This window comes from Zonotrichia albicollis, chromosome 1, assembly GCF_047830755.1.
Source record: "Zonotrichia albicollis isolate bZonAlb1 chromosome 1, bZonAlb1.hap1, whole genome shotgun sequence".
NCBI classification, from domain to species: Eukaryota; Metazoa; Chordata; class Aves; order Passeriformes; family Passerellidae; genus Zonotrichia; species Zonotrichia albicollis.
In genome coordinates this window covers 132335462-132351065 of record NC_133819.1, presented here as the reverse complement: position 1 = coordinate 132351065, position 15604 = coordinate 132335462, and the positions used below count along the sequence as shown (strand labels likewise).

Sequence of the window (15604 nt, the reverse complement as noted above, 5' to 3'; positions counted from 1 at the left end):
CTCATCCTTTCCCCTGGTTGCATTTTTTTTACACATATAATAAAGCACATATGATTACAACATTTACAGTTATAATGATTTCCAAAGCCCAGTAATTAGCACCTTTGTGATTACTGCACTCTTTGAAAGAGTGTGTTACAAAATTCTGCATGAGAGCCCCAAATATTTAAATGTTAAAAATTCATATTGATGTGGGTGTTTGTATTGAAAAGATGGAGCCAAACAGATGTAATTTTTCACAGAGAATATGGGTATTTTCTTTTTTTTGTTTCCACATTTTTTGTGTGCACTGAGAAGTTACACAAGCCTCTTCATGATGATGTGAACTCTTGGAAAAAAGAGGAGGTTCCAGCTGGAACTTGCTTTAGCTAGTAAAAACTGACACCTCAGCTTCATTTGTTCAAGCCTACATTGTCTCTCTGCGTATAATGGCAAATCTGGACCAATTACTGCAAACTCGTTGCTTAGTTAAATAAACCAATAAACAGAAATATGTAAAATAAGTGATTTATTATTAAGTACAGATTTTTTAAAATGTAAACAAATTGCTGCAGACATGTCTGTTCACATCTGTAAATGATTTGCAGAGGAGACATGCGAGACTATGTGTGTGTGTCTGAGGGAACTCCACTAGTTTTGATCAATTTAGGCTAAAGTGATTTGGGCCTATATAACTAAAACTAGGCATTAACAAACCAGCACTAAAACACTATGAGGAAGTTCAAAGCTTTTTTCCTAAAATGTCCTTTTTCTATACTCACAGAGACAGCAAATTGTATAGTACATCTGCAAGTGCATGTATTTCACCCTACAGCTTTGCTGTCCACTGTGAGGAAATGTATTTCTTAAACCCAGTTCGCACCTCTCTCCCTTCCCCCACCTTTTGTCTTTCACACAACTAGTTGCATACAAGACTTAAAAGATATATTCCATTTTATGTTACTTGGAATAGGAATAGAAAAATCAAAGAAATGGAACATGTTAAGACACTCTCACACTCATAATTTTTATCTGTCTCCCATGAGGCTTTAACTGCTTGAACCTGTTGGCCATTTAAAGTTTTAAATTGGTGATTTCCTGTTGAGAAAAGAATTTAATCTTTATGAAACCATCTGAAAGCCATAATTTCTATTTCAAAAATTGCAAATACTTATATTGGCTGTGAAAATTTAAGGGTGAACAGAATGCTTTTTAAAGAAGGAAAACATGATTCTGTGGGTGAGACCAGACTGGGCTTCAGGATTCTCCCTTCTCTCCACTTTTTGTTAGTTCAATCACATTGTGATGTTTGGCAAAGAAAATCTGCATTTCACCAAGTTTGCTATATGCCAAGTGGGGTTGTTTTAATAATTTCACTTAGGTGTTGTTAATTAACTCAGGTTACTCAAGTAGGTGGGGATACTTGCATAAATAAAAAGCTCTACTAATCTTTTTGCCTTGCTCTGCAAAAGCATCATGTACTAACTACAGTGTCATAGTTTATGTATCGAAGACACCAATGTGATTTCTTCAATTATTAACACAAATCAATAGGAGTGGACCACTGTGTTGAAAGCAACCATGGCTGTGAGCAACTGTGCCTAAATACAGGTGACTCCTATGTCTGTCAGTGCTCTGAAGGATTTGTCATCAATGAGGACCTAAAAACCTGCTCACGTGAGTCTTGTGAGAACATCCTTTACTTCAACTCCCTTGGGAAAGGATTTTGGTTTCGTCCAGGGAAAAAGACTCGCCTTCAATTTATTCTTACTGTCTGCATTTCAGTAATATTTTAGTAATTATTTGAAAGCAGAAACAGAAAAATTATTTAGGAAAGAATATTTTTCAAGAGGACTGTTAGTCCTCATATATTTAGAAAAGTTTTGGGAGACATATTCATCCCCTGGTTTGAGGATAGTTTTTCAGTCACATGACAAATGTATCTGACAGGTCATCTGGACAGCAGCATTCCCAAGGCAAAGTGCCCCACCTTACCTGGGGCAGGAGGAGAACTGAGAGCCCCACACTGAGCTTTACATTTAGCATGGGAACCCTTAAAAAGTGAGCAGTTGTCCTAGCAGCTCTCCACTCTTCATAAATCAAATTATAATTGAGAATTTATACAATTTCACAAACAGTTGAATGGCCTCCTTAACTGGAAAAATAATGTATTGAAAGTGCCAAAAAAAAGAACTATATGAGTGCATTTTACCTCTTGACTTTTTATGGACCTCGTTGGTGAGAGTGTTCTGTCCACTTTTTCCAGATTTTGGAGGTATGTTATCTTTCAAGCCTGTGGAGTTCTGGAGCAGCTCAAGAGTTCACTCTTTTTCTTGCTCTCAGGCACAAATTTTTAAGAGAAGTCAAGCAAGTCCTCAGTCACAAAAATTATCTAGAAAGAAGTGAGGCAAAGAAACAAAGGCAATTTGCCTTCATATTTATCCTTGTGTTTGCCTCCATACTAACCTCTTTAGCCCCATCCGATACCTTGACAGACTTTGCTTCTGTCTGCCACTGCAGCTCTTGAGAAAAGGGCAGACAGTAACACAAAAGTACGATTACTGTACATGTAACAACAATAGGGTCTACTAGAAACAATTTTTTTAGAAATTTATCTCTAGTACCACTGAAAATTTAGAAACAGCCAAATAATGGAGTTTTATCAACTTGCAAACGGAAAATCCATTTTCCTTCCTAGTAACAAGAGATTATTTTTCATTCTTGAGTTATTTTCCTCCAGGCTGTACTTGGAAACCTATCAGCAGCAGACTACAAGAAGCATTTGGACAATATTCTCAGGCAGATGGTGTGAGTTTTGGGGCTGTCCTGTGCAAGGCCAGCAGTAGGACTTGGATTGGTCCTAGCAAGACCCTCCCAAATCAGGATATTCTATGATTGTATGAAAATGGTGCTGAGTGCAACAAAACTGGGCTTTTTTGAATAGCTAACCCTAACCCTGTCCTCATATATATTTAGGAAAGATTTGTCCTATTCCTGAGCTCTAGATGAGAGGTTGAAACCTCATGAACATTTTTAGGTACCATGAACAGAGTTTTGGCACTTTGCAATTTCCTGAACGATAAGTTGAAAGGAAGGGATTAGCATTTAACATACACCAGTCCTAGTGAGAAAACATCTGGGATGTTCTAGTGTTATATGAACTGATTCAAGGATCTTAAGAAAGCTATGGGAACACCTGAATGGTAACCAAATCTGTACTCCAAGAATTCATTACAAAAAGATAAGTGTGTGTAGCCAATAGACAGTAGCAAGTCCTGCTTACAAAGTCTCAGGAGCCCTATGTCCTTATGTGACAGAGAAGAAACACTTGGGGAATTTGAGATGAAAAGTGGACCATATTTGATAGTACTTGTCATTTGCAATTCTTTGTAAAATCCTGAATAGCCCAAGCCAAATCCCACTGACATCTGAGAGGTTTTCTTCTTGCTGCCACAGGAACTGGGTCAGGTCCACAAGTGGGTTCTGGGGACTGCCACCTTCACTTCAGGCCATTTAGAGACTATTTAAAGAATGTTTACAGGGTAGCTTTTATGTCTTTGCCAGTGTCTTATATAAAATCATTGCCAAAGTATTTTGGTTTTTTAATCCACTTCAATCCAGATATGGACTCCGTTTAGTTACATTAAACACAGAAAAGTATGAGTTCTCAACTCTGCTTAAAGCAAAAAATGAAAAGTAGGACCTCACTAGAACCTCTTACATTTTATTGAAGCTTTATAATCAGATGAGAAACTGAATTACTGTTTAAGCAGTTCAATGTATTTATATTTACTTGCAAATATGGAATGCAAACACTAGAGATGATAAGTAATTGAGTCATTATTGGTTAAATTTTTAAATAATTTTGATTGTTCCTGCAGGAGTTGACCATTGTGCTCTAAGTGATCATGGCTGTGAACATTTGTGTGTGAATGGTGACAGATCTTATACTTGTCAGTGTTTCGAAGGATACAGGCTCCGTAACGATGGGAAAACGTGTAAACGTAAGTTATTATTCAGCAACTCAGAGTCTAATATTGCACACACAGAAGAAATCTGTAAGGTAGGATTGGATTGCCTAAATGTTCAAGGATTTCTAGAGGTCATATTTCCCCTTTGGTGTCACATTTGCCAGCAGTATGGTGATATCTTGAATATGCTAAGGCACCTAAAATGGTACTGAATGCATACTTTTAGGCACCTGAATCACATCCTAAACATCAGTGACATTTTAAAAGTAGCCCTGAAATTAGACAGTTGTGGGTCCAAAACTATCCAGAGCTGTGATTTTCTTCTAAAATTTCAAGGCAAAAATATATAATGTTTATAAAGTCTTATCCAGCATGAAGCTTGCAACACTATTAATGGAAAGTTCATTTGTCCAAAATAGGATAAAGATTATTGCAACAGAAATATCATAATTGGGTTACAAATTTGACTATATTACACAGTTATGAGTGTCAGATATCAAGGAAAAAATTAATTTTTCTCAAGTCACCAAGTGATCAAAGAAGAATCATGGATAAATTTCAGAAAAACTCACAGGCATTCAGTATTTTCTTACTGCAATCCCCATAATATCTAATGTCAACATTTGCTGTTAAAAAATGTTTACAGAAAAAAAGTAAAGGCATCCAGGTATTACCATGATTAATTAAACGCTTCTTATTCTTAGCTGCTGTTTCACAACATCACCCTCTTTTGTTATTCTGTGCAGAGACAGATCCTGCCTGTCTCAAAAAGTTAGGATACACTAAAAGCAAATTAACTTTGACCATACTACCGTTAACTGACAGAATTTTTATATATTAAATTATTTCCAGGTAAAAATGTCTGCAAATCAGTCAACCATGGCTGTGAGCATATTTGTGTTAATGCTGACAATTCCTATGTCTGCAAGTGTCGTGAGGGATTTGTACTGAGAGAAGATGGCAAGACCTGCAGAAGTGAGTGGCTGGTATTTGTCGAACACTTTTGCATGTACAAGGAAAGAAAGGGGTATTTTTTACTTCCTACTGGAAAAGAAGCAACAAACTTCCTTTTGACAGCTACATTTCTCTAACACGTTTTCATTCAAAACCTGCATTTATATCAATCATTCCCAGGAGAGGACATCTGCAAATCAGTCAGCCATGGCTGTGAGCATATTTGTGTTAATGAAGATGACTCTTATGTTTGCAAGTGTCATGAGGGTTTTCTGCTGAGAGAAGATGGGAAAACATGCAGAAGTAAGTACTCTGAGAATTACTCACAGAATTCTATTTACAGTATGTAGATCTGAGAAGCATTCAAACAAATACAAGAGTTTACTGTCATAATAAAGCAGTATAATATAGGAATAGAATTTATACATTTATACATTTAGACCATCCAAATGACTGTAAGAGACTCTGTGGACAAAAATAGTGTCTTTTAATAGGTCAGCTAATAGACTGGAAACAGAAAATATGATCCATTTGCTGTAGATGTTCTTTAACCAAATATCGTCAACTGTTCTCAGATAAAGACATTTGCAGTTCAGTTCACCATGGCTGTGAACATGTTTGTGTTAATGCTGATGAGTCCTACATCTGCCAGTGTTATGAGGGATTTGCACTGAGGGAAGATGGAAGAACATGCAGAAGTAAGTTTCCTTCTCTTTAGTAGATTTTCTTTATAATCTGCACATTTGGAGATATATTTTAAATATGGAAATCTTATTTTTTAACAGATAAAGATGTTTGCAATTCTGTTGACCATGGCTGTGAGCATATTTGTGTGAATACTGATAGTTCATACCTTTGCCAGTGCTATGAGGGTTTTGTATTGAGGGATGATAAGAAAACATGTAAAAGTAAGTTATTTTAATGTTACTATATTTATTATATTCAGACATCTACATAAAACATATTATTTAGAAAAAATAATTATTTAGAAAAAACATATTATTTAGAGGCAGTTGTTCTTATAGGAGATTTTTCCTTGCAAAAAGGAGAATAAACTCTTTGTTTACTAAGAGTTTAGTACTGTTAGTCTTTAAAGTTTTGGAAATGTTCTTACTCATCAAACTGTAGTAAATAAATTCTAAATTATTTCTAGGTAAAGACATCTGCAAATCAGTCAGTCATGGCTGTGAACATCTTTGTGTTAATAATGATGATTCATACACTTGCCAATGCCATGATGGATTCGTACTAAGGCAAGATGGGAAAACATGCCGAAGTAAGTAGTTTATTAATAAAAGAAGAAATGTAATTTTTGTCTTGTTAGAATATTATTCACTGGTTCATAGTAGCCAGAATGGAATATTTTTATCTATAGATCATAAGACTTGTATGAATTAAGGATTGTTTGAACTAAAGCTACATTTCAGAAAAATAAGACAATTTTAAGGTTTAAATGTAGGTTTTAAAATGTGAACTTCATTTCCAAATTAAGTATATTGAGTTTTAATCTTGAGCATAGGATGTTGCTACATTTTACCGTACTGTGTTCTTCTGTCTGTATTCATGCAGATCATTACTTGTTCTGTAACCTCTTAGCATGTTTTTTTTTTTTGTAAATTATAAGCAAATTAAACTCCTTCAGGCTTTTTATGTCTTCTAATCTTTTTATAACTCTCTTCTTGCTCCCCTAAAACCTCTGCTGTTTATCAGCATCCTTGTGAATGCACCACAGTGAAAGAAAGTCTTCTAATAGGAGACTCAGCAGGATCCACAGCAGAGGAACAATAACCCATCTAATTCTTATTTGAATCTACCTATCATTTTTAAAATAATTTATCTTTTGTTTAATCTTTTTTTTTTTTTTTGGCAAAAGACAGTGTTAGTCTCTGACCAAAATATTCTGCTAGTACTCATGTTCAATTAGTTATCTACCATGATCAAAAGTTATTTAAGATTCACAGTATTACAGGTGTCCCATGTCCTTAAGGCTGTAAGTACAGCCTTCATTCCTTGTTTCTAAATGCATATCCTTAATTCTGGCTGTTTTAAAATACATATGATTTGATGTTTTCCAAAAAGATTCATGTTACCTTATATCAGCAGCTGCTTTATATTTATTTGCTATTCTCTCAGAAATGGAGTAATCTACAAACTTTATTAGTGATTATTATGCGTCTTATTCTGGGCTGTCCATAAAAATATTAAGTAGTAGAGAAGCAAAGCAAATTCTTGGAAAGAAAGTTACTTGAAGGTTGCTCATTTTTAATTGGTTCTGAAACCCTTTCTAGCCAGTGTTAATCCATATAATGTTGATTCTGTAGTCTGTTTCTTTAATCAAAATAGTACCAAGACTGCTGCCATTTTGAATGCTCCATTGTATGAACAGCATAAACTTTAAAAACCAGACTCATCATCAATTAAGAAAGACATTTATTTAGTTTTTCCAGGATTAATTTTTCCATAACACCAAATTGATTGATATTAGTCCTCTTTCTTTGATTTTACTCTGACTCAAGTTCCATGTTATCTGTTGCATTATTTTAATTCAGATAAATGTCAGTCTGGCAGGCTTACAGTGAACTACTCATCTTTTTAAACCATATGCAACCATACTACTTTTTCAGTGTGTATACATACACTGAGAATGGAGACAACTCAGTGTTTTGGGGCTTCCTCAGAGTTCTAGGAGTTCCTGAAAATTAACATTAGGCATCAATGATATTCTTCAGAAACCTCTTTTGCAACTCTCTGGTGCAAGTTATCTGGAGTTTCTTATTCAAAAATGAGTGTGTGTGTTTGTTAGGTAGATGCTGTGTCACCTACTTCACACAGAGTGAAACTCTTCACTCCAACAAGGTCATCAGTAATCTTTCATAGGTTCAGATCTGAATACACCAAAATGTTTAATATTTCTGCATGAAGATTAGCAGTTCTACTTTTCTGTCCATTAATTAATAATACATTGTTAAAATGCTTTTTGTTCCTAATAGTATCTAAATAATGTACTCATACTACCCTTTATTTGGTTGGCCATTCACCCCCTTCTCCTTCATCTTATTATTTCAGTGTTTCAAATTCCTACTTTTTTCCCATTCTGTAAATACTGTGAATGTTCCTCTCTTTCAGTCATTTTTCAAATCTTATAGCTGTTTTCAACTTCAATTTCTAGATTTTTAACTAGCCTGGCAGTCTTTTTAGATTATGAGACTACATTTTTTGGGGGTGTCTAGTAAAATAACCTTAAATAGTGCAATCATTGATAGTTTTTATTACTATTATTATTTCCCTCTTGCATCCCAACATAGTCTGGCTCATGCTTACTTTCAGCTATATAAAATTTATCCTTCTGGCGTAATAACCATGTCTGCTGCTGGTTTGTATTTTATTGTTTATAAACAAATGTTTCTGAGTTGTGCACAGCTGTGTATAAGCAGATGCTAATTTTTACTTAAATTATAATTTCTCCCTTACCCACTATGACCAGATCTTGTTTAGATTGCCATGTCTTAAATATAATTATTTTTGAGTTAGAATATTGTCTTATGTAGTAGCTTTTGAAGTTTTTCTTTTGGTAGCAGGAAACCCCAAGAAATTTGCCTCAGGTTGAAGTTCTTCTAAAGACACAAACCTCAAGAGTCAAATTGAACTTGGCTCTCAGGAGGCCACTTTTTGTGTAAAGGTAGTTCTCCATTAGAAACTGATAATTCTCGTGTTTGGCATGAAGAAGAAAAAGGGAAAGCTGATAGATGGCTTCACTTTCTTCTGCACTTTCTCCCCATCTATCCTTTTTGAAGAGGTTTTAACCAAGTGGTTTAACATTGCAGTCATACAAGTCCTCGCATCAATTTTCAGTTAGATTTTGTTTATTGTCTTATATAAGTAGTTCCTGTCCTTTCAGATTTTGTTTACGCAGACTCTTGGCACTGATATAAGGATGTCAAGACTTATGGTTAAATCATGTCCTGTGGTGTTTTTCTTAGTTTTGTTTTTACCAGTATGCATTTATGATAAATGACTGTACTAAATTATTCCCCCATTTCCCTCTTGGTGCTCTTAACGTAAACTCCTCCTCCTTAATCTAGTCAGATTAATCCTAAAATGGTTTATTTTCAGTTGGAGGTCTTCCAAACCATGAAATTCTGGTCAGATGATAAAGAATAGATACTCAATGTAAGCTAAGATGTCCATCATTTAACTAGTGAGAGAGAGATTTGCTTTCAGTTTGCAAGCTTCCATCTCTTTTTGCTCATGGGATTGATCCCCCAGTTGATGTATTTATTAAAAAAAAAAAATTAACTAACAAGCCACATAAATATTATCTAACTATTCCCAGGCAAGGATATTTGCAAATCAGTCAACCATGGCTGTGAACATGTGTGTGCTAGTGCTGGTGATTCATTTGTTTGTAAGTGCCAGGAGGGATTCCAGCTAAGAGAAGATGGAAAAACTTGCACAAGTAAGTAGTCTGATATTACTCAACATACTCTTTATCTGCAGCTCGTGCTTGTGTAGAAGTGGGCTAACCAGCAAAAGCTGTCATCTGTTTTCAGATAAAGATCTTTGCAAATCAGTCAACCATGGATGTGAACATGTTTGTGTTAATTCTGGTGATTCATATACCTGCAAATGCCATGATGGGTTCCTGCTGAGAGAAGATGGGAAAACCTGCAGAAGTAAGCAGCTCAGGAACTTAATTGGATGAATTACACATTCAGTAATGAAGGCCTCTGCTGATGTGTGCTGACTACCAACTCTCCTGTTTGCAGACAAGGACATTTGCAACTCAGTTGACCATGGCTGTGAACAAGTTTGTGTGAATACTGAGGATTCCTACATCTGCCAGTGTCATGAAGAATTCATACTGAAGGAAGATGGCAAGACATGTAGATGTGAGTAGCCTGAGCTATAAAAGTATGTTTTTATTTGAGGCCTTCAATTGTTGTGGGTGTGAGTGCACACATGTATGTTCGTGATTTCCAACTATTTGGGCTGCTTTAAAAAAGATACTGTCTCTCCCAACAAGCCTCACCTCACAAACCCCATCCACTTTTCTCAGATAAAGATGTTTGCAACTCAGTCGACCACAGCTGTGAGCATATTTGTGTTAATACTGGTGATTCCTATGTCTGCAAGTGTCATGAAGACTTCATACTGAGAGAAGATGGAAAAACTTGCAGGAGTAAGTTATTTAATCTTGTTTTGTACTTCGTGATCTGTTAATGAAACACACTATGCAACAGTAGTGTGTCATTTGTGTCTTTATTATAGAATCAGCTTAATGTGAGCTCCTTCATAGCAAATCATAGCCAAATTTTTTATATTTTGTGAAATTTATTTACTTAGCTAACTGTGCTAAATACAATTTTCATTATTCCAAGGTAAAAATGTCTGCAAAACAGTCACCCATGGTTGTGAACATGTCTGTGTTCCAACTGGAGATTCATACATGTGTCAGTGTCACAAGGGATTTATATTGAGGCGAGACAGGAAAACATGCAGGAGTGAGTAGCTGAAACTTCTATGGGGAATATGTTTTTCAGTATTAAAAGAAATACAGACTTACTTTCACTCAAAGCTTGTTCATGACAGTTTTATATTAGAGAAATGGTCTAATAAGGGGATTCTCTTAACAATTCTCAGATAAAGACCTGTGTAAATCCATTGACCATGGCTGTGAACATGTGTGCATTAATACTAACAACTCATACAGCTGTCAGTGCCGTGAGGGCTTTGTCCTGAGACAAGATGGGAGGACATGTCGAAGTAAGTAACTCATTGTGTCTGTCAGCCCCTCTTCTCTGGCATTGCTACATAAATCAACAAAGATATTGTACTCCTTTGTCATATGTTCTTCAGATACCATGTCTGGGGTCTTTGGATTTATAAAATGTTAAATAGAATACAGAAAAATACTTCAATTTTTCCTAGGTAAAGATGTCTGCAAATCAGTTGACCATGGTTGTGAATATGCTTGTGTTAATAATGGTGATTCCTATATCTGCAAATGCCAGGAGGGATATGTACTAAAAGAGGACCAGAAAACATGCAGAAGTAAGTATATTTTATTTAGAAAGCATTTGGTTCTTTTATTTCTAAAATTAATTTACCTCCCTTCAAAAAAATTATAGAATCATAGAATGGTCTGGGTTGGAGGAACCTTATTAAAGATCACTTAGTTAATCTCCCTGCTGATGGCAAGGGCACTTTCTACTAGACCAGGTGTCTCCAAGCCAAATATAGCTTGGCTTTGAATACTGCCACAGCCTCTCATTTCAAACATAATATAATATTTGAAAGCCCAGGGCTTATGTGTGTGGCAGAAAATGTCTCAAACAATTAACTTGATGCTCTCCTATACAAAAATCTATCAAATTTGGAAGAGTTGTTTTAGTACAATAATAATTCTTTTGAAACCTCAGGGAAAAGCCAAAAGGGAATCTTATTACCAAGGAATGTACATTTTAATCAGGTTCATATACTCTGGGTCTTTTATCTTTATGTACTATATTTTTAAATCTCATTAATTTTATTTGCTTATCTTCCAACATAACATCTATTTATCTCATCATCTCTTAATACTTGGAGGAGAAGTTCTACTGGAATTCAGTAAAAACATTTATTCTGCCAAAAATGGATGCTTTAGTTGAGGAGACTGTGATTAGAACAGTAACAAGTTCTGGCTGTTCTCGATCTTAACTGACACCATGCACCATGCTGCCCTTTCTTGACTCATGCAGTGGTATTGAGGTGGTTCTGATATGTATATTAATTGCATTTTCATCACCTTAGTACGTGTGAGGTGCCTTTTTCTCAGATGACTGCAAGAAGGATTTCTTGAGCAGTTTAAAAATAGGTATTTCCTAAGAAGAGAAGTCCAGACTTTAAAGCTGAAAATCCGTTATTCGTACTTTGACTTGGTAACAAACATCTCCAGTAATTTCTACAGAGTAATTTCTGCTGAATAATTCTCTTTTGTGTAGTGCTTACAGCATTATGCCTGTACAAGGATGAAAGATGAGTGGAGGTCAAAGTTTATTTGGTCCAGACTAAGAAGCAAATCTTACATTCCTTAGTATGGCATATTTTCCCTGGAAGCTACATTGATCCAATAGGAACTAGCTCCAATTGGAGCCCTACAGCTAGCCTTTGCACAAAGCACACTAATCTCTGCCTGCTGAAGGCAATTCCTCTCCAGAATTTAAAACAAAACAAAACAAAACAAAACAAGACAACTCACCTGGCAGAAGCAGTCTGCAGCTTGGAAGACATTCTCCAATCTCTAAAATCCCTAACCTTGTTATTGATGCCCTACAAACTACTTTGATTTTTGCATGTGCATATGCCAAAAAGTATGAGAAATACAAATTTTACAAATTTGCCTGTCTTCTGACAAACTCCCAGCTCTAATGGGTCAACCAGAAATACAGCAGCAATACATAGGTCTTCTAATTACAAAATTGGTAGACACTTACAAGCAAAAACCCCCTTATCTTGACAATTCTGATTCTCTCAATAATTAAATAGTTGTAACGCTAGTAGTAGTGCTGTATGGTTGTAACGCCTGTAACACTAATGCATGTTCAGTGATTCTCTTCCATGTCTCTTAGTGCTGACAAATTTGACAAATGCAAGCTTAGTATACAGGCTTATCTCTGGAAGAAAATGATGGCAACTCTATGTTCTTCAGTTCTCTCCACTAAAGAGAAATTCTAAACATTTGCTGATTGTTGAAGCATTTTTAACAGGTGTAGTATTCTGCAAAGCAGAATTTATGTCAGTAAATATTTGCTGAGTTATAGTAGTAGTTATAATTTTGTTAAATTCTTAGTCATTGGCCCACTTTTAGCTTTTGAGACAGACTGTACACAACATCTTCAGACACATTGGCACAGTAAGACGAGCCAGGAACAGGGTACTTTAGATGATTCCTGAATTTTTGCCAGGGTATCCAGATCCCTTTCCCAATCTTGTGGACTTTTTTCTTGATCTGTACACTCTGCTGCTCTTTTCACAGGATGCACTGAAGGCCCAATTGACCTGGTGTTTGTGATTGATGGATCAAAAAGTCTTGGAGAGGATAATTTTGAAATTGTAAAACAATTTGTCTCAGGAATCTTGGATACACTTGAGATTTCACCCAAAGCTGCTCGAGTTGGTTTGCTTCAGTATTCCACTGAGGTTCGTACAGAGTTTACATTAAAGCAGTTCAGCTCAGCCAAAGACATGAAGAAAGCTGTGTCACAAATGAAATACATGGGCAGAGGTTCCATGACAGGACTGGCACTGAGGCAAATGTCTGAGAGAAGTTTCACAGAGACAGAAGGAGCAAGACCATTCTCAGCAAACGTGCCTCGAATCTCCATTGTGTTTACGGATGGGCGGGCCCAGGATGAAGTATCTGAGTGGGCTACCAGAGCAAAGCAGCGTGGTAAGTGCAAGTTTGGTGTCAATGTTTTTATTGTCTCATTCTAAAAGGCAAATGTTGTTAGGAATAAGATGTAGTAACAGTTTGGATGTCTAACCAAGAGAGCGTTTGCCAAAGCAGTGTGGCCAGTACGGTGACAGTGGCCGCTGTCCTGCACATCAGATCTTTGTGTTCACAAGGGCCTTTGCTGCCAGGCATGTGCATCCTCCCCACAGTAGGCTGCTTTCTGGAACCATTTACTATCAGTAGTGTCAGGCACGTGTCATCTCTTTAACAGAAAAACTGTATGTCAAATTACAGCAAATGAGAGTTTCTGCAAATCTCCCAGTAATTACAACATATTAAGCCTCTTCACTGATTTTAAAGTTACATATAATATACATTTCTTGGGCTCTCCCTTTCTCTCTTATTTTCCTTTCATGGACGAACAAGTGCTTAGAGTTAGAACTGCTGAAATAATAAGTATGTGCAATTTCTTTTGAATCCAGGTATAATCATCTATGCCATTGGAATAGGAAAAGCAATTGAGGAAGAACTGCTGGAAATTGCTTCTGAGCCATCATATAAACATCTCTTCTATGCTGAGGATTTCACAGCTCTGGAGGACATAAGTGAAGAGCTAAGAGCCCAAATCTGTGAAGGTAACAAAATTCCATTTTCCTTATAGAAGTAAATGTTTTCAGGTGTTTTGCTCTTTGGATTTTTCTACTCTTTAATACATGAAGAATATGTACTGATAATCAATCACTGGGTAAATTATCTTCCCTTTATTTTCATGAACGTTGCATAACATGTACAATTCTACGCCTAGAAGAATTAATCGCTTCTTCTCTTTTCTTTTTCTCTGGTTAAGTTAACCATGCAATGAACCCCACTCCACCAAATAAACATGATCTATTTCATTGGGAATGTGGGAAAATAATCATGGATTTGTAATACATTAATGAGAATTTTAAAAAAATCCTAAGACCAGCAGCAAAAACCTAAAACACAGCAAAATAAATCAAGACCTGTAGTGTGTATTTATAGACTAAAAATAGTTCATTGAACATCCATTCACAGCTACAAAGAGTGGATGTCAGTTTTGCACAAGCTCTGAGTTTTGCTACACAAATGTGGAAGGTTTGTTTCAGAAAGCACCCTTCTTCACTCAGGAACAAACAGCTTTTATATAAACATTCCCAGATGAAGTTTTGCAAGGGGAAGGGGGAATCTGAGCTGAGATGAAAGCTATGGAGCCAGAGAGAGGACAGCGTATCTCTCCCACTCACACATTTCCAAGACTCAGTATTTTTTGGCACATTCAAACTGGTACCTGAAGCAAAATTCAGAAACAACACATGGAATGATGTTTGTCATAAGACTAGAATTGTGCAAGATTATTTAATTTTCACTAGATTTTATCTGGTTGTTTTTCTTGAAATTAAATCAAAACAGATGTTGCCTTTTTTTTTTCTTTTCTTTTACATTATTGTATAAAATTAGCTGCAGGACATTTCTTTATACAGATCTCAAGAAAGAATCTGTAAAAAAGACTTTGAGGATGTTTCTTAGCTTGCATACTCTTTGTCCTTCAGTCCTAAGAAGTCCTAGTTTCATCTTTCTGAAATACTAAATGAAAACATAAAACAAAGTCAGTTCAATTAACCTTATTAGGCAGACAATCTTCCAATGACAGCATGTCATCTTAAAAGCTTTTGGAGAAGCCAAACCCCAAACTATCTGGCAGCCAGAACAATAATTCTGACTCATTAGCAAACCCCAGTATAATAACTCTCACTGACCAGCAAACCCCAGAGCTCGTGGATGGAAATGCATCCTTCAGGTACCCACAATAGTGGTTAGCAACCACATTTTTTTTCCTTTCAACTACATTATTTAAAATATTAAAAAATAAGTAAATCCTGCCCCTTTGTGGCAGTTTCTTGTCTATACCTCCAGTAACTGGGCAGCACTGGTGCTTCAGCTTCTGGCCTGCCCCTGTCTCAACAACAGGCAATGAATGCCTCACACCTGTCAACTGAGGACTGACCAGCCTGGTTTTTCTGGACGCTCCAGAACTACCTATTACTCATCAACTCACTCCACCAGAAATTCTGCCTCCAAACCTGTTACATAATCTAAAAGTTCTTTTTTTTAATTCCTTCTGTTGTATACAGCGCAGTTTTTCTCCTCCTTTGCAATAGCAATGACTTTTGTCTTTACTCCAGCTTTGGTCCTTAGCTGAGGTCTTCTGAGGCTGCACCTTGTGAGGACAGTAGGAGATGCAGAGCCT

The 15604-nt window shown here is 36.2% G+C and overlaps 1 protein-coding gene across 9 annotated transcripts in view; it reads left to right on the top strand.

The window, feature by feature from the left end:
- The window catches only part of MATN2 (matrilin 2), a 65421-nt gene that overhangs the window by 43370 nt on the left and 6447 nt on the right, over window positions 1-15604 (top strand). For 4 of the 9 annotated variants that reach the window (XM_074554580.1, XM_074554639.1, XM_074554630.1 and 1 more), the window contains exons 8-23: window positions 1534-1656; window positions 3861-3983; window positions 4803-4925; window positions 5085-5207; window positions 5480-5602; window positions 5690-5812; window positions 6058-6180; window positions 9238-9360; window positions 9455-9577; window positions 9671-9793; window positions 9961-10083; window positions 10283-10405; window positions 10545-10667; window positions 10833-10955; window positions 12919-13332; window positions 13818-13970. In XM_074554580.1, the coding sequence (XP_074410681.1) occupies window positions 1534-1656; window positions 3861-3983; window positions 4803-4925; window positions 5085-5207; window positions 5480-5602; window positions 5690-5812; window positions 6058-6180; window positions 9238-9360; window positions 9455-9577; window positions 9671-9793; window positions 9961-10083; window positions 10283-10405; window positions 10545-10667; window positions 10833-10955; window positions 12919-13332; window positions 13818-13970 (2289 nt within the window). The remainder of the gene's footprint in view (window positions 1-1533; window positions 1657-3860; window positions 3984-4802; window positions 4926-5084; window positions 5208-5479; window positions 5603-5689; window positions 5813-6057; window positions 6181-9237; window positions 9361-9454; window positions 9578-9670; window positions 9794-9960; window positions 10084-10282; window positions 10406-10544; window positions 10668-10832; window positions 10956-12918; window positions 13333-13817; window positions 13971-15604) is intronic. The other 5 variants (XM_074554604.1, XM_074554596.1, XM_074554588.1 and 2 more) reach the window with 5 other exon arrangements.